Source organism: Gallus gallus, chromosome 7 (assembly GCF_016699485.2).
Source record: "Gallus gallus isolate bGalGal1 chromosome 7, bGalGal1.mat.broiler.GRCg7b, whole genome shotgun sequence".
In the NCBI taxonomy this organism is placed as follows: domain Eukaryota; kingdom Metazoa; phylum Chordata; class Aves; order Galliformes; family Phasianidae; genus Gallus; species Gallus gallus.
The window spans coordinates 18,004,800-18,030,385 of record NC_052538.1 but is presented as its reverse complement, the minus strand read 5'-3'; the positions used below and the strand labels follow the sequence as shown (position 1 = coordinate 18,030,385).

The window sequence follows — 25,586 nt, the reverse complement described above, 5'->3', positions numbered from 1 at the left end:
TGTAAGTATAGCTGGAAGTGCAGATGATGTATGTAGGAGAGAACTGATAACCTCAGTTTTTGCCTAACAGCCTAGCTCCAATACCATCTTAAACATTTCTCGAAGGGAGGATACAGTGCTGTATTCTTTAGCATAATAGTAGGAGATATTGTCTTAGATTGTGGCTGGAAAATCAGGCATGTGGTTTAGGGGAGAAATAAGACATATCTGTGGGAGAACTTGGTTGGAAGCATCTCTTCTGTATTTGGAATGGCAGTGCTTATCTTTTTTTTTTTTTTTTTTTTTTTTTTCTGTGCAAACCTTGCTTTAGTTGTCTTGAGGGGGCGGGAACAACTTTCCTCTTGAGAGAGTTGATACCGGTGCTTTGGCAACCAGTAGTGCAGTCTGTGAGGCTATTAGATAAAAATAGTTGTAACATCTTATATCTTTCTACCTGTCTGACTAAAGTAGTTTGACTTTATGCAGTTTAGTTTTGTTAAATTAGCCAAAATGCAATGTCTAGGTTTCTTCATTCACAATTTAGATTGTATCAGGTTCCCTTTTATCAGGCTGTTCACATAATAGATAAAGTTCTGGGTGAGAATGTTCTGAATTATAAGAAGGTAGCTTCATTGTGCAAGCTGATGAACCATGATCTGTTGCTAGCATGCAAATGTGTCAGACTTTTACAGGCAGCATCTGCTTGAAGTGTGTAGGGAAACAAAAAGAGCACAAACCATCCTACACTGAAACAAAAACAGAGATCTTACTTGATGCAAGTGTAATTTTCTTCTACATTTAGCCATTCTAGATGTTTTAAAATTTAGTGCTCGTGTCATGTTAACACATACATAATTAACTTTTAGTTCCTCATTATAATTCCTGTATTTCTATTACTTTAAAAATATTTTTCTTTCTTAGCTGAGAGAGTTGTTTAAAAGCTTTTTTTTTTTTTTTTTTTTAATATCTTTATTTCTCACATTTGGATATTCAAGCCCTGCAGAATTTAGTATGACTTTTTTAAAACTCCAGGTACAGGTAATGCTCACTTAACTCAAAAATGCTGTAATGCTCTTTGTGAGAGCTCTCTTTGAAGAAATCAGAATGATGGATTTCAACAGCTGTGTCAGAACTCTGAACTCCAGAAAAAGCAGGGAAGACATGATTATGTATGGTTTAACTGTTGTTAGACATCTAAAAGGGCACAAATAGAGTGCCTGATTCTAGATACCATCAGAGTTTATTTGGAACGTAAGAACAGGATGTTTTCCTATGTTTTAAATTTAAAATGCTGCTATAATTCAGATTACTAATCAGTGTGTTAATATCTACTATGGAAAAAGACAGCTAAAACGTATTTTTGTATCCACAACACTTGCTGCTATTGTATTCTATCCATTGTTTATATCATGGTTTTCACTGATACCCTAAGAAGATGAAATCCTTTCCCAGCAATGGCAAAAATTTAACTTTATTTAGGACACTCAAATGTCACATGAAGTTTGTCTTCCATGGTTTGAAGAACACGCTTACATACCTGATTCTTAATTTTAACGTATTTCTCCTGTCCATTCCTGCACCATCAGCTACTTTGCAGTTTGTACCCCTTCCCCAGGGTACTGCAGTCTGTTAGGCAGTAACATTCTGTGGCAGCCACAGAAGTGACACTTTTCAAAAGGTGTACTTTCAAAAGATCTGTATTATATTTCTGTTTACTAGATTCCATCCTTTGCTATTTTCTCATTTCATCTGCCTATGACAGATGTCAATTTTCTCCTAACTCATACAGAATGATTTACATCAGCTCTTTTCTGTGCTGATGTATGTACTATGCTACTTTAAATATTATAATTACCTTTCTTCTAAACTTAATTCCTCAATCATATCCTCTTTGTTCCCCAAAAGGTGGTGCTTGTGTTAGTTTTCACTCCAGTTGTAATCCACCATGATTCCTGTCATACGGTGTTTTTTAAAAACAGATCAAAATTTCAATTGTTTTGAAAGAAAGCTTATTGGAAGAAGAAAGAGGACGGGAAACAAATTCCATTTTATATACAGTCCTTGTGATCCGAAGGCATGTTATCTGAAAAAAGAATTCCTTTAACAGGTATTGTACATTTCTTTATGCTTTGGCATTTAGTCAATTGCTTTAGAATCTCTGTAATATCCCTCATAATGTTCCATTGGAAACATGCCACCATCAACTAACATATTCCTTCCAAAAATATTCAGTTACGAACCAGACAGGTAGGACTATCCGAATAATATTTGTTCTTACAATGCTATGAACCAGACTAAACCAAAACCAGTGAGTTCTGAGTAAAAAAATCTGAATAATTAGTTTTCAGTCCCTTTTCCTCCATTCTTAAATAAAACAATTTGTGATGTCCATGGTAGTTTTCCTCTTGTTAAGCCAAATTTTAGATGACTTTCCAAGAACGGACATGCTCCACTAGGCAGCACCCTCAGGCATGAGGTATAATCAGACCTCATGAACTGATTGGTATACAGTGGGAGTTTGAAACATGTACAGTTGAATTGGAGTTAGAAATTTACCTATGTGATATTCACTTTCAGATTATAAGATACTTTATTTTCTCAGACAACACTACAAATATGCCACGTAATTGCAGTATTTTACTATTCCAACTACAAAATTGTAGTGTCTAGACAACACCATATGTGTTTCAGCCAGGCAAAGAAGCATTACTGTCCCATTTTGTTGGCAACTGACATTTCCCCTCCATTTCAGATTCACAGAGCCACGGTTTTAATAGAAAAGCAAAATACTGTATTGCAGTTAAGATGTGAATTGATTATAAATAAAAATCTCTATTCTTATTTCTTTTGTTTCAATTGCTGTTAATTTGCTGGTGCCTTTTTAGCTCTCTGAAACTTCTGTGGATAACTGAGATGATAAAGAATAATTATAATTCAATTATGCTGTCTGTTTTGAAGCTTGACCGTTGGAATGCAAAACTGTATGGGTTCACCTCCATCCAAAAGTATTTCTGAAACAAAATACTTGTTTCTGTCTCACTGAAGCCAGAAAATGAATCTGAAAACTGAAGAGTAAATGACAGGAATAAATGATGCCTTGTCAAGTCCTAAAAAAGGCTAATGAAAGTGCAGCTGCCAAATCTGACTGAAATCAGTGGCCTGTGAATTGCAATGTTCAAGGGAAAAAGTCAAAGATAATCCAGATGTTCCCAAGCAGAACACTTTGCAATACTTTTTCATCCATTTGCTTTCTGACTGTATAAACTAAAAAAAAAAAATAAATAAAAAAATCCATAATTGAAATTTTTTAAAATGCATTTTCTGAAGGTTATAAATTGACCTTCAAAATGATTTAATGTGCCTAGCACATTATTTATTTCTGTATTCATTACTTTAAAGGTGACTTTTATGTACTATTTTAAGTATAGGATTGTTCACGTGAAGGAGTTTCTTAGGATGTTTCTTTTGACAGGCTCTTTTATATCCTTCCTGAAGTGCTTTTCTTTTGGCAATACATAAAGTGAATACTGAAAATCAAAAGGAGATTTGTGCATAATTCTGAAACCAACTACTTTTCACCTTTTGGTGTTTTTTTTTCTTCTTATTATGCTGGATGTCAAAATATTCTAAGCTGGAGACTTGTGGATAAATCTTCAGTTAAATCTGTTTTAAAGAGATATTTGATATTTTGTTCATTTTTGGATTTACATTTGTTTTAGACCTGCACCAGCTCATGGTTAATCCGCTTGTTTACTTAGAGGCAGCAAAATAAATAGAGTCATATAATATCATAAGTGAAAGGGCATAAGTGTGGATTTACATGTCACAGCGTGCAGAGTCATCATTCTTTTCTGAGAAAGAGTGGAAAGAGATACTCAGTTTGTATTTTCCTGTATTGGGACCCTTTGTTACAAAAAAAGGGTTTTAAAGTATGTGGTTACCCTAGAGCCTGTCAAACAGTTAGGATCTTACAGTCTTAGTTATTTGTCAGTTTTACTTTCAACTCAATATAATTTTTTTTTAAGTCTTTGAATTCAGACCAGACTTTTGCATTATGTGCTATCTATGAAATACACAGAGCATTCATTCCAGTGTGAAAATATCAAATATAACATTCTCTGTACTTAAAAGACAGCAAAGTTTTTTTAGCAAGGAGATCATAATTTATTACAGCAACAAGACAGTAGTGTTACGTATTCTGCTTCCTCTTAACTGTTTTCTTGGTAGGTTTTGATGTTCCCAAGGTAGGTCTCGATCAGCATATCTTTAATTAAGCATGTATTTTAATTAAGGCACTGTATTTCAGAAAATATGCCTTCATTCTAGTAGGTAATTCATGAAGTCATGTGATAAAAGTTTTGAACTACTATTTTGATACTTACATGAGGATAACATTCCTTTCAAGCAAAAGGAGAGAAGAGGTGGAGTAGAAAAGGAGAAACTATTTAGAAATGAATCAGTTGTTTGTGAGACGGCTGCTGGAGAGCAAATTTGTCAGGAACATGCCTTTTCCCCTTTCTCCCTTCTTCCCTCTTCTTTTGAAAGAATAATTTCAAAGGCCTGCCTTCAAATACACGGAGGATTTTGTACTGATTCTCCACTCCAGAAGGCATCTAAACCACAGTTTCTGTTAACTTTACAGAGATGAAACCATACCCTGCATGCTACTGAGTGAACATTGGTGAAATATAACAGTGAAATTCAATCAAACTTGAGTAGACTTTAATAGGAGGCAGATGAATGGGAGAGTGTTTAGGATATGAGTTTTTCAATTAGATCAGTGGAAAATTCATATTCATTTGAATGGTCTGTAGACTGGGAGATCCTCTGAGTCCTGTTAAGGATCCTTTTGTTATTTTCAGTGGGTTACCCAAGATGGTGATGCTTTACAGAAGTGCAACTTTAAACTTATATGAGAATTTGTCGGGTAATAATTGCTGTCAAATATTCACTTACTTAAATAAAAGCCACTTTTTATATGTAACCTTTTATAAGGAAATCTCAGTATTGCACATGATTCACTTTCTGCTTTTTATATGGCTATTTCACGTAGCATTTGGAAATAGGCATGGATGGTTTAATTTCATTTAAATTCTGTCTACATATAGTGTAGGTGACTGTCAACAGAATTATTCTTTCTGGTTGCCCTGTTTCAGTCTGCTAAAAAAGACCATCACAATGTGCATGTATGGGGCTGTGGCTGCCAGAGCCTGTTCATGGTGACAGATGTTGGAGGTTCATCTGCTAATTTCTCCATTAGAAACAGTACAGTAGACCGATGATGCAATCTAGTTATTGGAGGCTCTATTTTAGTTTTTGTTTGTATGGCTAAGTTTACTAAAGTAGATTAAAAAGCACTGGATGTGTTTTCAATTTTAAAAAATTTTGAGGGGTTTATTTTAAGACAAAAATATTTATTTTCCATTTGTCAGTAACAATCTAATATCTGTGATCTGTAATTAGGTTCACAGCTTACCATAAAGGATGAATGATGCTTACTGAACTGCTTCATTGTCCTTATTGTGGTGAAATGACTGATTTTGTTTTACCAGCTGTGACTTTGGAAGGAAGCTGAATGACAGGGAACACGTAAAGTCCAACTGATTAACATATTTCCAGCACTTAACTATATGTGTGTCATTCAGAATTCAGCAGCAGGTCTTGCTTGATAAGCTTGTTCTTGTCTTCATGTTCTAAGGAACATTGTGCTTCTGCATGAAGTCTGTTGTACAGACAGAATCTTGAGTCCTTACTGAACCAAAATTCCCTGTGAAAAATGGCATCGCTATCGCCATGGAAGGCTCTGAATATGGGGGTAGACCAACTCCTCACAAGCACAGTGCATCTGCCTAAGGAAACAGAACATGTAGTTCTATGACTAATTTTTAATTGTAGAGAAAAAGGATAAAAGACACAAAGTTGGGAAATATGTGGTTGATTACGTGTCTTGAATCAAATGAGAACATTTTTAAAAGACAAGCCCAATTATACCTGCTTTTTGAAATATTGTATCTGCTTCTCTCACTAATACATCTATTTATCCCAATTTCCATCACTTATAGTAGAAAGTGAGTCTATGTTGTCCTTTAACTTATTGTATATGTGATCAAGGTGACTGAAAGGTTGCATGCAAAGTGTTCCGATTTTGTATGCACAGGGTGGAATAAGTTATGTCAGCAAGTTAACAAGAAGCAGCTTTTAGTCTATCTGTGAATGTGTTCTGAGTATCACAGAAGCTTCCTAGATGTTGGTAAAATTCAGTGATGTCAGAAATATAAACGAGTGTCACAAATGGCCTTAGTTTGACCTTTGATGAGCCACAGTGATGAGACAAGTGTTGTGTTTCTCTGCAGTTTGGCATCTGATAACACTGAGCCATTTTACTTTTCCTCTTTTAAGTGATACAAATTGCAGATGTTTTAATGGATTATTAATTTCAAACTGCAAAGGACTTAGTGTGCTCACAAAAAAGACTTGAATACTTGAATAGAGGGTTACATTTGCATACCTGGCCTAAAAGTTGGATTTGAATGGTATGACAGATGTGCACTTAGGAGGTGCCATCAAAGTGCTGATGTTTTCTGCCATCACCGTAAAAGGCACTCTGTGGTATCTTAGGTAAATAGATTGTAGGGAAGCTTAAATGACTGTCATGCTCCTTCCTGGAAATTATTTATGGTTACAATGCCAGAATAAGGTGATCCTGTTTTGTACTTTTATTTTGGTAGTGTTTTTCATCAAAGGGTACCAAAACCTTTACAGATTAGCATTAGGAATTAACATTCTGGACATGTTTGTCAGCCCAATATTTAGTGACTTTAAGAACAGAGGGCTACCAATTCTATGATTTTACTATGAAAACACTAAGAACAATGTAGGATCTTCTGTCAACAACACAAAATCATCAAGCTCAAGAAAACATCTGTACAGTTCCAGAATTCACGGTCACCTGTATGTGGCCACGACTCACAATTTAGTACAAGGCAAACTTGTCCACCTCCGAGACAGTGTCCAGTGAATGCTTAGTAGCTTAGTGATTCACTGGACATAACATATTCTGTGTGGTTAAAAACAGTACTTCCTCCATTAGTCATTAACCTGCAAATGAGTAAGTACATTTCCTGAATGACATCTGCTCAGCTGGTCTGTTCTTCCATGATGAAATTCCACTTGTTTCCATCATAACATCTGCAAATAATTTAAGTACCTATGTGTTGTTTTCGACTATGAATAGTGTCTCCAAACAATATGTTTTTTGTAAGCACCATTGTTACCACCATGGCAAGACTTCAAGAGCAGTGCGAATAGGGAAGACAAAACTACATGTTTCATGACCAATAACTGAGCTTTTGCAAAAGCAAATTATTTTGGTGTGAAATTCAGAATTTCATGATAAATATTCAGTAGACAGTGTTGGTATCATTCTAAAAAGAAACACATTGTACTTCTAGGCAGTACAGTAAAAAATTGCACTTATCAGAATACCAATTATCAGATTTGTTTTCCTGTCAGAGTAGTTTTCCTGCAAAATAAACACTGACAACAGACCTGGTGCTATCCTAGCCGTGAGCCCCTTTAAAAAGTTGTTTGCAGAGGTCATGCATGTAGGTTGTGTAAACTGATAAACCATTTTCATTGTATGGAAAGTTTTAACTTTCTTGTATACAGTTGATTTTTTTCATTGTACGAAGGCGGCTCTGAAAATGATGATTCCCACATGTAAATTTGATAAATTTGATTTGTTGATATCTCCAACATTCTGAATTTCTTCACTTCACGAAGAAAATTGTGTTCCTTGAGTCTTCTATAAGAAAACAGAAAAGTAATAACGTACTCATCTCAGAAAACATGACAGCCTGCAGTGAAATTAGATGACTGCATTTGTTTTGATTAGATATAGATGAACAAAAATGATCCTACTATGACAAACCTACATGGTCTCTTCTGGTTTTAAACTGTTTTCTTTCAAAGTAATTGTTAAATGTAACTACTTTGAATCGGTTTTTGAAAAATTCAAGACCACTAAGCAGATCAACACTTATTTATGTTGTATTTATGCTATTTACCTTTTTGCATTGTGAGATGTTTCCAAGCAGTGTCTTGCTGTCCGATGTATCCCTCATATAAATGAGACAGTTCATGATACAATCCAGACTATTAATGGGTATTTCTGTTTTTGAATAAGTCATATGTGATTTTTTTGTCACATCAGTAATATGTGATCCATGGAATTGAGCCCTCAAATGCAGCAAAAAAATAAGTTAATAAGGATTTATGAAATGAAAGTTTGATTTTAAGATTTTAAATAGTCTTCAGTACTTACTAAATGTTAGGTTGCTGAAGAACCCTCTGGGAGGTAATAACACAGTCTGAAATTCATGACTAGTTCTTGCTATAGGCTGGCCCACTGAAATTTAGTCCACTTAAGGTGACCAATAGGCCTTACTCTGTATGTTAACAGTAATGGTCAGAAAGGAATTATATGCCAAGTAACATGGAACCCATCAGAGTTTTAGATAACGTGGAAGAGACAATACTGTGCTAAATGTCATTTTAAAAATAACATCAGTTTTTGATAGCATTTCCAGCATGGAGACTTTGTCTCCTAAGTCATCCAAACTGATGGAAATCTGGATGGAGATCTCACAGTATGTTTACAACTTGGTACCTATAATTATGATAACCATACTTCAAAAACTCATGGTCAGCATCAGTAATCTGGGGTAAAGTGCTTAAGGAGTGTGATGGCTAGGTTAATCTTCCAATCTAAGTTGATCCTTATTGAGTCAGGCTGAATTAAAAGGGAAATATTGCGAAGCATACTGTGAGCTATACTGACTGCCAGCTTCAAAGGTATTGACATAAAAGGAGAAGGACATGAAAAGAGCAAAACTGTCAATGAAAAAGCAGCAGCAAGAAAAAATGAACAGGCATCTGAAGGACATTACATATTCCATCATCTTTTTAGCCCTAGTGGGACCAGTACTATGTTTGTTGAATATCTCTGAGAAAATTCTTGTAAACAATAAGATTCTAAATCCCAAAACCTTGTTTTTCAGAAACCCTCCTCCTACTTTGCTACATCCTGAAAAATGGTGCAGGGGATTCAACCATTTCATTTCACAGTGAGTATTATTTGTTTTAAAACTAGTTTATTCAGAAACTCACTGTTTTTCAGATGTTGAAAGCTATTCAGCAGTTCCACCTTCTCATGTAATTTGTTTCACAGCTTCTCTGAACTCCTTAGTTGGCTTACTTCTTGACTTCTCGATAGAGTTAGAGCATGTTTATAAATATAACTGATTTCCTTGATGGTTTAGCAGAGGAGTTTTGTGTCAAAGAGAAAAAGGGTTAGTGAAAATGGCTGCTGGTCAGTTTAAAATAAGAATTTAAAAGACAAGAAAGAAAAAAGTTGCCTTTTTCCACTTTACTAATATTCAGTAAATTGTATACCCAACATGCACATGAATAGGGATTGTACAAATAGTGTAACGCATTACACAGATGATACAGTTATTCTGGATGTGATATTATCAAGCACTGTGAAGTTTCTACTGTCCAGATAACTAAGTACTTTGAACACTGCTCACCAATACTGACTTTTCAAGATAGATTTGAAAACCTGTAGATTTCCATTTTTAATCTTTTGTGTATCAGTGTATCTCCAGTTTCTTGTGGAGTAGTACAATATCTGTACCTAACAGTTTTTTCAGTCAGTTTTGTAATAGTATCTTCCCATTTTAGAATAAGCTAAGAATGGAAAGATTAATGCAACTTTTATAAACAATTTTTTAAAAAAATATTACAGATTATCATGCTGATGTTTAAATTGGCCAGGAAGGTTAGGCAAAAATATTTGGCTGGCTGTAAAAAGCCATTTTTATCATTACTGCAGTGTGACCCAGGATCTCTTCCAGTCTAAGTAGTAGAAGTACATCACTTTAAAGCAGGTTGAAATAAGTTCTGTTTCTCCATAATGCATGTCCTTTTTTACTCATCAGTGTACACTGTAATCTGTGGTATCAGTGCTTAACTACAAAAGTCACTGTTTTGTGGATGAATTCCATTCTGTTATAGGAAACCATTCTTTTTACAGTATTTATGGACAGTACCCTATATTTTGGGAACTCTGGCACCAGTGGGTCTTCCTCTAGAAGTCTCAGCTGAGACTGAGAATCGTATAAAAAATTAAATTTAACATTTGTTCAGTCCTTCAGTTCGACGTGTATGGTTTTTAATCTTGTCCTTTCAATTTTCGATATTTTCTGATTGTTTATTTGTTTTTAATTACTTTTGCTTAATTACTTCCTCTCACTAGCAACATCTGCAAGTTTACAGATCTTTTAATTTTTTACACTAACACACACATGAAGTAAGGAAGCATATTCATATGCAATCTCTTAACATGAAGAGATGCAGCAATTGTAATACAACCACAGATCTTTTAGCTGTTACTGACAATTGGCTCATTTATGTGCATTAGTTATATATTTGATGATGCCTGCCTTGTGACAGCTTAGTTATGATAAATTAAAAGCAATGGTTGTATAAATTCTATACTGCCGTTTATCCATATGTTGGTACCTTGTCTGATGTTTCTGTCACCCTTGTGATGAGTGCTTAGCTTTAGAATAATTTCATTATCTACCTCCTTCCGGATGGCTAACATCATTTGCATAACAAGCTTATCTGGTTCAAGTTGCGGGCCAGACCTTGTACTGACAAAAAACAAGCATTCATCTGTTCCTAAGCATATTTCTGACTTCAGTTTTATTGACACAATTATTTTATCTATGCCAAGATTGCCAAACCTGGACACTGTTACCTTCCCCCTCCCCCTGTTGTCATTTCTTGAAATGCCAGAATGTTTTTCACTGTTTGAAGAAGCATTTTACTTACAAATGTTTTCTCCTGTACTGGAGCGATTTGCAACATGACTGAGCTGGAAGTTTGAGTTTACTTTCATGGTTAACTCCTTGAACTGTTAAAGCAATATATTATATTTCAAAAGTTAAGACTGTTTTTGAAGTTTTTAGCTGTGATTCTGCTGTTCCAAGAAAGATGTTATTGCGGCAGGATAATTATTTGAGATACATACTTACAAAGTCTGAAGGTAGAGCAGGTCAAGGTAGTTAATAGCTCAGTGAATTTATTTTTGTATTTCCAGTATTGTCGAGCTTGACTCAAGAAGAGGACTGTAATGTGTGTAGCTAAGATTTTGTTTTAAAAAATTGAGAAGATACAACTTCAGCCAAGCCATATTTGGCAGCTCAATTTGTATGTGGTATCTACTGAGACACACACAGCACGTTACATAGGTTTAAAAACGTCAGTAAAGTTCTGTGTATGCCTATTTATCTGTACTAATGTCATTGTCCATGAAGAACTTGGCTGCTCCACTTATAATGTGAGAAAGAATTAATTATCTGTTTTTTCTTAAATACTTATCAATAGAGATTACCATTTCTATAAGGCTGAGTAAATAACCACATCAGTTATTGGAGGATTGGCTCCTACAAATGGTAGACTTTTACCTATGTTCCTTTCTCTGTTCAAATAAAATATCACTTTTGAAGAGTACATTCTGTCTATAAATGTTTAAGTAGTTATTTTTTTGATGGCTACAGTGTAGGTATTACTGTTCTCTCAAGATTAAAATGTTTACCACCATTTGAGACAAAAAGTGATTCAGAATTCATTCATTAAATAATATAAACTTTATGATGAAATGAATTTTTCAAAAGTCACTAAAATTAGCCAGTGTCCACAAATAATATTCTCAGCAGTTTAAATCTTGACTGATCTCTAGGGATAGATAGAAGAGTTCATATAGTCTTGGAGCAGGAGGATACAACAACCTTTGTTTACAGTACACCACAAAATGGTAATCTTAATTAAAATGAGCAATGGTATCTCCAGAGACGGACATTCTCCTTTTAAATTTATTTAACTAATGATGAGCTATTATGGTTCTTTGAATCAGTCTTTCATGAACTGCAAGGACTTCAAGAATTAAGGAATTCAGGAAGTAGTAAAGTCACAATGTGAAATTACAGGATTTATGATCATTATTTATGATCAGAAAGTAAAGTTTATTTCAGCAGTGATACTGTAAATACAATACAAATTCAATTTTCAGCCTCAATATCCTTAATTTTTGCACTCATTTTTAAAAAGCCTTACAAGCTGCATTTCATATTGTTGAGTTTACATCAGAGTAATCCAGCTAACAAATCATATAGATTATACAGTTTGTAAGTGCTCTGAATGTGTATCAATTTTTTTCACAATCTAAGCAGTTGTTTAGTGACATTCTGTTTCTATTACGTAAAGACAATTTTACTGTTTCTGTCACTGAGAGCACGATATGTGGTTGACATAATTCCTTAATTTCATAGTGTTAGAAAGACCAAGAGGTTTGCAAATGAGAGAAAGATGCAAATTGCTATATTGTAAGGTTGCCACCAAATCTGTAAATTTTCCATTTTATTCATGACTATAGACTTTGAGAATCCATATAAAGATTCATTTGAAATGCTAAATTGTAGTACCTGACAAAAGAACTCCACTACTTTTGGGTATTGAATGAGACATTTTTATACAGATGAATGGTCATATATAACGAATACAATTATTTTTTGCTTTTTAATGAGCAGTTTTAGGAAAAAGCCCCAATTTTACATAGAAGTAAGAAATTCCCATGGAAGTTTGAAGCCCAGACTCTGTAAAGAATCATGCTAGATCACATGAATATCATAGCATCTAGATCTTTCTCTCTGTAGACTGCTGAGTTCCTTATAATTAGCACTGAGCAGTTGTTGTTCTTGTTTTCTTTCATTTGTTTGTTCATTGGCTTGCTATTCCCACCTGTAAAAAACCAACCAACCAAAACAAACAAACAAATGAGAAAAATCCAACAGTTTACTTACTAAGGATAGTGTAGGAAGAAAGATGTGTATCTGTGCTAGAGTAACAAGTCTAGTTGGGGAACATTAGCAATTTTAGAAATAGCATGCTACAGAAGAGATTGTAGAATCAACGACAGTTGTGAAATAGTTGTCTGATGAGACACTTTCCTTACTCCCTTCTTTAAGCTTCTGTTGTAAATAAGTGTCAAAATCCTGCTTGTGTTTTATAGCTGAGCAACATCTCAGAATCTGCATTTAGTGTCAAACCTGTCAATCTTTTGTCTAGCTTTTCTGTAAGGATTGTGCTTGCATCCAGTGTCCTCTTCCCATGATCTCAAAGTTTCTGTCCACTTCTTTGGTAGAAGCTCATTTTTCAACTACTCATTTGTTGTCATTTGTCTATGATCCTGGAAAAAACAACAACAACAAAACAAAACAAAACAAAACAAAAAACAAACAAACAAACAAACAAAACAACAACCAAACAAAAAAACCCACCACCACCGTTGCCATTTCTTATTGCCTCTGATTGGTACTTTCTACCATATTCCCTTCTGAAAATGTTTAGAACTTTTAGCCCCAATTTAAACATAAACTACTCCAGTTTTGCTTCTTGACTGATTCCAGTGAGAAAGAGAAGTAGAATGTGTCTGTGCTAATTTTGTAGTAGTTTGCTTTTAGGGGTGAACTTATCTCTTCCAGTTAAACTTGTCTAGTTGTCAAAGAAAGAGTTTCATATATGTTTTAGACAATCCACATTTGTTTGGAATGTGTTTTTCATGATATGAAAGGCAAAAGTGTGGAAACATGATAAGCAGTAAGAATTTGACTTGCTAAAAAACACAAAACAAATAATATTCCCGTTTGACTGATAATAGTTTCTTCACATTGGACTAACTAAGCAGCAGGAGAATAGTAACGCCTCATTCCTCTCAGCTGTACTTGCATAATGACGAGTAAAGTTTAATTCCTAGTTCTGCAGCTGGAGAAAAAGGATGTCTTGCTCAAGGGCACCCAGCAATCAAAAGCAGAGCTGGGCATGGAGCAGTTCAGTGTACTGATAGATGAAGGCAAGCTTCAGGGAGTAAAGATACGTCAGCTGTTGTCTTGCAGGCCATGGCATCCAGATCAGGTAGGGCACACAGGGGTGGTAAGAATGTTGCCCTTGCCTGTGGACCCCCAACTAGTAGAACTAATCTGGTCTGGTCTGCCCAGGTGATTACTAGCTAGCTCATGTGGAGGCACATCGGTGTGGCCACAGTTGGAGTTTCCACCTATGGAGAAGAGGGCATCAAACAGTCAGTTTAATGATGTGTAAGTAAGAAGACGTTTCTCAACTCCTCTGTGATTGACATAGTGTATCTATGGTTGCTATTTTAGGGGCTGTCCTTATTTACTGGCAAACAGGAAAGATTGCACAGAATGCTTTGTGTCTGTTCTTTTCTTCTTTCTGCTATGATAGGGGATGTAACAGAAATATGCTGTCAGCACCTCGAGTATGCTTTCTGTATCTTCTAGCTTCTATATGCTCCATCTGCCTCAAATCAGTTGCATGCTGTCATTACAAAAGGAGATTTGACCTAAGGAAGAATGTTTGGTATAAAATGCAAAATGTACTGTTTGTAATAAAAAAGCTTCAATTGTAAAAGTTTTTTTGTGCACCCAGGTAGGCAAAGACAGCTCAAAGACAGAGTAGGCTCATTCCTAGTAAAAGACTTGAAAAACCCTGATTTAACTGTACAGTAGATAAATACATTTGAACATTTGTGATGTGCTTGCTAGAATTGTTCTCAGGGAATTCCGGGTGTTACTAGTAAGGTTTCAACTAGAGCAAAGTTGGACCCATTACAAGAACTGAGAGAGGTGCCGCTGCACAGTTTCCCATTGTTCCCGAATCACCTTTATGAGCCAGAACAAACTGCCATGTCTACTCAGCCCAAAGGAGGCTGGGAAACCTGTTGGTGTAGTTGAATCTGTAGAGGAGAGAGAAATCTATTTGCTACACTTGATTTTACAATTTCAGAGTTGAGTGAATCTTTCATAGGTTTCAAGAATGTGTTCTAAATTACACTCTATGGTGCTTCATGTTAAAAATGAAATGGAAAGAAGATTTGTTTAGAAAACAGGTGCTGGTGACATTTCAGTATTAAGTGTTGGCCTCATTGCTAGGTAAGATTAGTTATTTATGACATTTGCTACCAAAAAGCAGATCAATAAAGATATAAACATGTTCTGAGCATCAGAATTTATATTATGCATGTGGTAATTGACTAGTTTGTCATAAATTCAGTCTTTCATCCTAGCAGCAGAAGGAAGAGTAAAATCCTTGTTATTTATCATGGTATGCTCATTCAAGACAGGAGATCTGTTTAGCTTATAACATATCCCCAGAGCCAGCATTTCGTTTTTTCCAGAGAGGTAGCTATATATAGTTCTGGAGATAAGGTTATTTGTATCCTGTGTGCCCTGCTGAATTAGGATCAAAACCAGAAATGCTGTTGGCAGAACTGTCACAGGTTTTTAGATCATTTTTTGCAAACGAGTGACCTGCAGCAGTGGGGGATGGGCAGACCCATTCCTAGGAGGCTTCGGGGCAGCAGGCGCATCCCTTCATCATTCAGAATGTTGCACAGGCGATGGCTGCTCTCCTCCACCTCTCCCCTGCATGTGACTGCTACAGCTGCGTATGGTACAGAGACAGGAGGCACAGTCAGTGTACTGGATAGGAGCTGAGCATTTTAGTCAGTTAAAAACAACCAGGGTGATATTGGCTTGATCTGCAAAGTTCTTATGCTGTAAAGATTATTATTATTTTCTTTAGAGATGCTGAGGTTTTGAGTTCTCTTCTTTTGTCTCCGTTCCTAGAAAGGATTAAGCGTGTCTAAGGAGACTAATTTTGAATATAATGCACCATCATAGCAATGAGTGCATGCTACAGTATCCCCAAGTACTCATCTTTATGACAGTAAATAGCTTCAGACGTTAGAAGTGTATACAAATAAAACATTTGATAAATAGTACTGGAGAATGAGGTCTCTTGTGTACATAGATAAGAGCATGTTTTATCACACCAACATGCCATTGTTTAATTTTACATGAGCAGCACTGTTCAGACATAACATGACATTTATGTCTATGCATTTTCTCTAGGAGGGAGGCTGCATACAACAGGTAGCAAAACCAAACACATCAGTAAGTCCTCAGAAATAATGTGATCTACTTGAATAGTAATTTAATAGCAGTCAGCAGTCAATACAGTGGTAGCAGTAATCCTCAAATAATTGTCATTTTTCTCTGCTTAAATATTCAGTACTTATTACAGATGTTCAAGCTTTATTGATAGTTTTTGTCTTGTTTTACTCCATACACGAGAGTTCATGGAGAAGCCCTTACCCACAATCACTTCTGGTCATTTCCTCTACTGACTCAGCTCTGGTTTATTTGTCCAAATTCTGTCCTGGGAAAAGCTCCATGTTAACAATAACCACTTTGACTAGAATTCATTTTCTGAATGTTCTTTTTAATACGGTTTAACTGAACCTGTTTTATTATGAACTTAATTAGGAAGTCCCATAGTGTGAAGGGAATCAGTATGTATTCGCACCACATTTGTCATCCATGCACAGTGTAAGACACATTTACTGTCCTTTTATGGTGCAAAGGCAAAGAAATACATATCTTGAATATAGAGGGTGGAAGTGGTCAATGAATAAAACTCCTTTCCTGCATGTTGCTACTGGAAAAGCCACTGTCAAGAACCACTATACCACCCAGCCCAACTTCTGAAATTTGGCATTGCAGTGATTAGACAATATCTTTTAAAGGATAAAACAAATTTATTCTTGGATAGGTATCACATAATGAGCAACTTCTTCAAAAACAATATTTTTTTTAACAACAACAACAACAACAACAAAAACAGCCAAAAAAATTCCATAGGGAAGAAAGTGAAAAATTTCTGCCTCTTTATCACTCTCATAAGTTGCTTGGTTTGGAACATCTTTAGGAAAGTGAAAAGACTGGAAAGTTTCTTACTTAGTGTCTGCTCATCTGGTTTTCTAGGCAGGAATGCAACCTATTTTGTGTTATTGTCTTGATTTCATTAATCTTCTACTGTGGAACAACCTTCTAATGGGAAAACACAGGAAAGGAAAAAATAAAAGCTTAGAACCTAGCAACCTTCTTTTTCCCATATAGAGAGAGGATCACAAAAATATGACGTAATTCATTCTGCTTTTTCCTTTGGGAAATGTCTTCTCTAGATTCCCAGCTAACCCACCTCTGGGGACACCTGATAACTGTTTTATCTGTATTTGGTAGGAGAGGATCTCATCACCTCAGGAAGACCTGAAGTCCTGTTCAAGACCTTTGAAAGCTTCCTCACTGATAGGCAGCAAAGAGAGCAGCAGGTACTTGTGCAAGCAGTGAAGCACTTGGAAGGCAGAAGAGAGTGGCAGAGAGCTATGTGAGGAGCAAATCATGGTGGGAGGAGTGTGGCAGAGGGACAGAGCCAGAAGAGTGGCAAAGAGAAGCTTGTCAAACCAATTGCTGAACAGATTGGAGGCTTTCTCTCTTTTGCCCAGAGGCTGTGTGTTCCCTGCCTAATACAAATATGATACACAGTCATCATTTCTTCCAAATAACATATTCACCTTCTGTGCACATTGATGATAAACAGTGACTAGATGTCTTGCTGGCTCTTTGGCTCATGAGACAAAACAAGTGTCAGCAAGCCACTGCTAGCAATTGAGAAATCTTCAGAAAATGTAGTATTTTTAAAATGTAAAAATTGAAGGAAGCAGTATGCTAGAGAACAATTATAAAGTAACTGAGCTATAAGAGTTGTAGCTTCTTGCATTCCTCATGAAGAAAATATTTGTGGCCAAATGAATCATAATGTATCTGATTGAAAGGAATATTTTTAAAAACCCTTCTGCTGCTGCTCTACTACTGCTTTGGCTGGAGTAATGAATGACATTAGTAATTGTTTTCTGTTTCAAAGCACACAGGAGATTTAGACCACCATTGCATTTCTTAAGAAATCTATTTCTTTCCATTTATTCATTAGTAAATATTAGCTCATGAATGCTGATAAAATTGCTCCCCTTTCAGTCATCTGATTTGCTACTTGCAAAATGGCAATTTACATTGTTGAGATATAGCAATTCCAACAATGTTATCATCCAAGTGCAAGCAGCTAGTGAATTTTTAGAGGCTGTTTCAGACAGGCCTGCATGTATGGGAGTCTGCTTTTGTCCCTTGTTAATAAATGCTTCATCTTTGCCTGTAATTGTGGCAGAATGGAAATGGTGCTTAGGAGCCTGGCTGTGAGATTGCAGCAAATGGCTGCAACCTATGTTTAATGTAGTGACACTAATGAATTCTGAAAATTAATTTTCAGCTAAGAAAGCATGATGGAAGATACTAGAATTTCAAATTAGGTAATGAATTAACTTTCATCAGGACCAACAACATGTACAGTGTTTGTTTCTTTTGCAATCTCTTTGTACTAGCACTTCAGATTATTTTAGATCCAAAAAATTGCAAACCACATCTGATCATATTTTCATCATACCTTATGTGAAACTCATATTATAGTATTTTCCATTTTTAATGTAATTTTCTATTCAATTTGCTCCATGTGAGGCAATCTTGCCATGTAAGTTTTATCATGTATAATTTCCATGGCCCATACAAATTGACTTAAATTGCAGGTGCACCACATTTTTTTGTTTTATATATAATTGCAACATGTTTGATGTTGAACAACTAGCTTAGGCATTTTCAAAATTGGTCTTAAATGAATTCATCAGGTTCAGATGAATACCTGAAGATACTGCAGTTTTTCTCCTTTCCTTAGAAGCAAATCCTTCAGTGATGTTATTTCTTAATATTTACACGCACAATGCACACTGCAATTTCTTTTGGCCATGATGAATAATAATATTTTCTGGTAAATGACATTATAAAAGCTGCTCAGTTACTGTACTCTTCCTCTTAAATGTTAATAATGCTCGATTTCAAAGTTATATATCATTTCTTGATTTCTTTTTTCTGTACTTTATGTGGAATATGTTTCTTAATTGAATGTACCGATTAGTTATGACAACTGTGAATGCAAGCACCCATGTACCCATGTGATTAATTTTTTCACATAGTTCTGTTTCAGGGTGTATGCAGGTAGAAAGTGCTGTAATAAGTCACCTTCATGAAGGCTTTAACATCGTAACGATCAATATGCTATCCTGCATGAATGTTTTCTGTAGTAAATTGATTCCAGTGTAGACGATCCCTTGCGGAATACCTGCAGCGAGCCTGATGTTCCCTTTTTCACCAGCTCATAGGTGGTGGCCCAAGAATAGTTAGATGTTAGTTACTACCTCTTTGCTTTGTTGTGGCATTCCAATGAGCATCAGAGAGGGCCTACTTTTTCTGATGAAGGCACAAGCTTTGCACAATAGAAAGTATACTCTGAGCTTGGAATGGAGACTTTGATCACAGAATCACAGGGATGTGTCTTTTGTGTTACTTGCTCAGTCATCTTATAAATTCATGAAGTTTCACTTGCGTTTCAAGTGAATTCCTAAATGGCCACAGATTGCAAAAATATCCTGCTACCAGAAAATAAAAGCTGCATGTAGATGAAACAACATATAAAAAATAGTTGCAGAAGACCACACGCATGCAAGACAACTAGTCAACAGGGACATGGCAAGAATATGCAACAGAAGGAAAGATAATCAATCGCTCATGTAGTCTTCAAGATGTTCTCGCTGACAGAACTTACCTGTACTCATTAAAAACGTGCCAGACTCAGAGAGCTAGGATTTCAGGCACATAATGCAGAAACTAAGAACTTATTTCCCTAAAATGTTTCCCTTCCTCTCGAAAAACTTCTACGAATGCAGTATCTTGGATATTTGGATGTTTCATGAAGGGTCCTTCTATATGGAAAAAATTCTCTCTTGAAACTTCTGGATCTTGTCCATAGGGTATCTTTGGAGGCGCATTGGACCAGAGCTCAGAGCAGAAGTTATTGTAATAACTGCATAACACAGGGTAGAAGATTTTATATTAGCATTTCTGGTGAATGCACGGTATTCTATGTGGAACCATGTAACTTCATAAGGAGATTTCATTCCATCTCAAATATTGTTACTATCGAAAAGTAACTACAGCCATGTCTTCCCTTGAATTCAATTATATTACTGTAATATTTCAGATGTATTCAAATGAAATGGGAGTATTTATATATTAGCAATATAACATACATGATGTGAATTTCTAGCTACTGCTAGTAAAAATCAAGAGCCTGTGAGCTTTTCAGGCTGACCTATGCATGTCAAATACTTGCCATTAAGTCATGATTTTTGTGTTGTTTTATATCTTCTTTTCTTCTGCCTATCTGATTAATGGTATCTTCCTTTTCAGATGCTTTTTTTGTTTTTCATAGGAAGTACATAAATATAACCAGGGTTGGCATGGACTGTATTGTCTGTGTGGGTGTACTGACTTTCAGAAACCATGGATAACAGCAGGAAGAGTGTGTGGTGGGGATGTCTGAACCTGTTAAAGGCCAGTGATGGATCTTTCTTCATGGGAGGACAGGAGTTGTATTTATAGCCTTGTACTCTGAAGGATGGAGATAAAGCAGGTGTTGTTGGTAGTCTTTCTATCAGGAGGCCTTAGTTCTGTCTGACAGCAAAACCCAGCAAAACAGTTAAACTGGCAGCAGATTTTAGAGACTGTCTTTTCTGGACTAGATGTAGCAAGAAGAGACTGAGAAAATGGTTTTCAGGGAACTAAAATATTAAAGTTATGTCCAAAGATACTTCAGGATCATTTTAAGACCTGACTTAGACTTCAGTAAAGTATTTGAGGTGAGGCTAAATTTTATTCATTTTCTGATGTATTTGATAATATTTAAAATCAATTAATGTGCATATATTAGATATTATCATTTTTTTAAATAATTGCATTGATACTTCTAGAATATCAGTTGTTCTAAAAGGCATTAAAGTTTCATTGAATTTTGGGGTGAAAATATAACACTTATTTGTTATATTTGGCCCTGATAAGGAAGTACTTCAGATGTGACAATAGTAGCAAATATGAAATGTAATTGTGAAGTATATAATATGAATGCAACTCATCATTTAAACTCAACTTAGACTAAGATTCACTGGAATGATAGCTGTTGTGTCAGACATGCATACTGAATTGCAGGTTTTCTTTTTCACATTCTCAATTGCTATAAATGTTTTTTTATGTAACTGAGATGAAGAGAATGTAACTTTAAAGAAGAATTGAAGGGTACTTTAAAGCAATCTGATCATTTTTCTGTTTGGACTGTATTATTTAAACTTTACAGAAGAGAATTATAGTTTAATCATGACCTCCTCAGTTTTAAATCTTGATGATAGAGATTAACATTAAACTTTATGCTAATCTAATAGGATGCACCTCTCTACTAATTACTTGATCACCTGTTTCTATCACAGACTGAACCTTGGTACCCTGACTTAGCATTTAAATCTGACGCTCATTTCTGTTCCATTCTGAATTACGAAAGTTTGCTGAATTTTCTATGATTCTTATGCTAAAAACTTAGCATCACAGTATAGGAGCTCTATCTGAAATATTTATTTTAAACACAGAATAAAGCTTATAACGTATTGTTTGAACTATTGGTGTATTGCAAGTTTCACTTTAGATTTTATTAAGCTATGTCCTGAAGTTCTTGGTAAAAACTCTCACTGGAAAGTAGGTAGAAAATTGAAGTGAATGAATTATTGTCTATTCATCTTACGTTATGTTTGATGTCTACTAACTGTACAGCAATTACAAGATACAATGTCATTTTTTTCATAGTAAGCTAGTTACAGTTTTCCAAAAAAAAGACTGAAATAATTTAAGATTCATAACCTTTATAACTAATACAGTGTTAGGATGAATTTACTTAGTTAAGTATTAATATCACTTTTATTCCATAGTAGAAGAAAATTTTCTCTGCATACCAAGGAATTCCAATGTGTGGAAAAAACAAACTGTGCAATAACAACCATGCAGTAAGCCAACTCAAATCACGCTGTAGTGAAATAATGTAATTGCATGAGACCACTATTTCTCTGTTGCAGGTGTCTTATCAAGGATTTCGAGAAACGTCCTACAGTCACCCACCTTTTGGAGCATCCATTTATTAAACAAGTGCATGGTAAAGATATGTCCCTGCAAAAACAGCTGGCTGAGCTTATCCAAGAACAGCAGCGACTAGGCTCTGTAGCAAAAACAAGGTACTGTACAACACATATGCAGCAGCCTTCCTTCCCAAACAGACATTTACTGTTTCAAATGATCATATTGATGCATTGACTAGCAATATCATTAGCGATAGGTGAGGCATGCCATGTGATTGCAAGAAATATTCTTTCATATTGATAGATTTTAAGGCAACAAACTGAATTAAAAATACAAACTCTTTTTAACCTTCTTTCTCCTCCTGAACTCTTATTTTATATGTATTTGCACCTGACTTAATCTCAGAGATCCTAGAAGTTCCAGAATGTTCTGGTCTATGGCAGCATCTGTTGGCATGAATAAACTTGTATTTTGGTACAGATTCTTTAGAAATACAACAGTGAACAATGAAGTTGCTGTTAGAAAAGATTAAGAGTGGATTTCCTTTTGATTAGATATTTATGCTAAGTAGGTTATTCAGTACTTAAAATATTGTTTTGTTTGTAGTTTCATAACAAACTGCTATTTTTCATTCAGCCTAGCAATTAATTTAACTATGTTAAAAAAACAATGAATATGACATTTTTGTTTGTTTGTTTGTGGTTATATTTTGTTTGTTTTTACTTTTGAGGCTGATAATATATGTCCTAGTTTAGTTGTTGTCCAGAGGGTGGCAGGATTTCACTGTTTCAAAAAAGGAATTAAATGCAAATGAGCACACCTTCCCAAGCTCAGCAATCATTCTGCAATATGAAATTTGTCTACCATGAGATAAGCTCTGGCCCATTATTATAAACAAACACATACTAATGTTGATGGAGAATATTAAATGTCATAATTCATAAGTCACAAACATGTATATACTTATATGTGATTAGACTCTGTAGCTTAAATGCTAAAAGCACAAACAAAAAATGTGCAAGTTAAAATAACAGAATAGCTGTAAGTACAGTTTCAAGGTGAAGCTGACTTCTTTTCCTCCTCCCCCTCAAAAAAGTGTATCAGAGACTGTGTAAAGGTGCTATGCCAGCATTCATTCTAAGTTCCTGCCTTGTCTTTCCCCCTGAGCAGGCCTTCCCCATGTAACACCTCACAGATCAGGTTACATACTGCTGTGGCTTGGATGGCACAAGAAGGTATTGGAGTTCTCCCAGCTGTTGACCCAATAAAAGATACAGTGTGTAAATGAAATACACTCAGAAGTGTATTTCAACAAATTACTATGGTATCCGGCTGCACAATGTGGGATGAGAAAGAGTCCAACCCAGCATTTATTTCAAGTCTGCCCATAAACTAGTCATGTAGCTCACAGACAACTTATTTCCCATCACTAAGTGAGAATTTCATCTTCATGAGCTCTGATATAGTCTCTCCCCTTCTCTTAAATCTCTACTCTCAGCATACTTTGTCCCCACCACGTTCTTTCCTGGTCTTTCATTTTGCTTTTCACCGTGCCTCTGAATTTAGACTCCATCTGCCTCTGCTGATGAATACTAAGAGGCAGATGGAAAATCTGGTTGCTAGAGAAATCTTTTACCTTCACTTTGAAGCCAGTAGATTGTAGAACTATTATTAAAGAATCATAGAATTACAGAATGGTTAAGGTTGGAAGGAACCTCTGGATTCAACCCCTGCTCAAGCAGGGATGCAAAGACAGGGAGGGTGCCCAGCATTGTGTCCAGTCTGTTTTTGAAGATCACCAAGAATAGAGACTGCACAACTTCTCTGGGAAGCCTGTGCCAGTACTTGGTCATCCTAATAGTAGAACAGTGCTTCCTGATGTTCACCTGGATCCTCTTGTGTTTCAGGTTTTCATTGCCCCTTGCTCTGCCCCTGGGCACCACTGAAAAGTCTGGCTCCATCTTCTTTCTACCCTCCCTTCAGGTATTTGTATTCATGAATGAAGTTCGCAGATAGCCTCCCTTAGGCTGAAAAGTCCCAGCTTTCTTAGCCTTCCCTAACAGGACAAAATAGAATGTCTTTCTGGTTTTTTTTTTGGATCACTGTGACTTTATGCTACAGCTCTAAAGCTCTATTGCTAGCTCCTTACTTTTTTTTTTTTTTTTAAGTACTGGCCCACTTTGATCAAGACAGAGAGCAGGCTCAGTGAGGACAAAAATTTAGTAAGCTACAGCATTGAAATATACAACATATTGTTCTGAATGGTGAATAACTGTTTTTTCCCACTATTTGTAACTCGATCAAACTGGGGCAAAATTTAGTAAGACTAGAAAAACATATCCATGCAAAAGACCAAGTCTGTGTTCCAAAAAGTGGGGCATTAGCTGTTTTGCAGAATCCAAAAACATTTCCTAAGGTAAAAATTAACACTTTTTTTTCTGTATTCTAAGGAGCAATTTAGTAGATAAAGAATAAATTTTAAATTAGGATTTTGAAGACTAGAAGCATCTGAAATCTGTTTCTTATGTTAACAAGCACTGGACTTCTATAATTCTACCTGCCTTGTTGCTGAATGTTCCTGTTGTAAAGCCCTACACTCAACTGCAGGTCTGAAAATAGCAGTTTTATACTCCCAGAAGTAGGAAAGTTCTAAATTTTAAGTAGGTACTTGCTACCAGCCAGTTAATGTTGGGCTATAAACAAAAGATTATTACAAGAGAATCAACCACCATCTAATTATAATATTCCCCAGAGGCATATGCACAGTCATCTCATAATCTCTGTAATAGAAAGATTTATCCTCTAGGAAAAATGGTAGCAGTGAAAAGCCTTAAAAATTCTGTAGTGCTTTTATAAAATAGTTTTCAGTGCAGAATCTGACATACAGAAGAACACATGACCAGGTGGTGCTTTAAAAAAGTTTACTGGCAATCATTTCTGGTGATCTGAAGAGGTGATCAGAGTGTATAATCACCACTTCAAAGTAAAAAGGCCATTTAAAACCCAGGCTGAGTAAAACCTTTCTATTATACCACTGGGTATATGTGCATGCTCTTTTTCTGTTTATTGGTGTACCCATGACAGGTTGAGTAAAATGTGCATTAATTCCCTAGTGCTGAGAGATAAAGAAAAGTAGATGCCTTTTTTAGAAGCGTAGCAACACTACAGATCAGTTATTTAAAAGATGAGTTAAAGAATATTTTCTTCTATTTATACAGCCATAGATCTCACAGAGTGCATGCTGAAAATTTCCAGAAACTAGAAAATCATCAGGACGCTGATGTTAACAGCACTTCTACTGTGAGGGAAGTCAGGGGGTCAGCAGTGATGACAGCTGATGAGGAGGTGTCTGGGTTTCGTCTCACATGAAAGTCTTCCAACATCAGAGCGCTCTATATCTTTTGATGCTTTACTGACTCAGCACTTGTGGTGCTTTTAAAAATTTATTTATAGGATTCTCTTTCCAGTTGAACCATCCCAGTTATGTCTATTTTGGGACATCACTTAAGATCACTGTGCAGGGAGCAAGACTGGAGGCTAGAAATTCAGTATTACTGATTT

At 35.7% G+C, this 25,586-nt stretch overlaps 1 protein-coding gene across 17 annotated transcripts in view; it reads left to right on the top strand.

Moving 5' to 3' along the window:
• Positions 1 to 25,586, top strand: part of MYO3B (myosin IIIB) — a 211,163-nt gene that overhangs the window by 59,179 nt on the left and 126,398 nt on the right. For 14 of the 17 annotated variants that reach the window (XR_005861643.2, XR_005861642.2, XR_005861644.2 and 11 more), the window contains 2 exons: positions 9,039 to 9,104; positions 22,025 to 22,180. Coding sequence is in view for 11 of the 17 variants with exons in the window: in XM_040704167.2 (XP_040560101.1) it covers positions 9,039 to 9,104; positions 22,025 to 22,180 (222 nt within the window). In the remaining 6 variants the exon portion in view is untranslated. Of the gene's footprint in view, positions 1 to 1,938; positions 2,087 to 9,038; positions 9,105 to 17,207; positions 17,297 to 22,024; positions 22,181 to 23,932; positions 24,009 to 25,586 lie in introns of those variants that run through there. The other 3 variants (XM_040704172.2, XR_005861647.2, XM_040704175.2) reach the window with 3 other exon arrangements.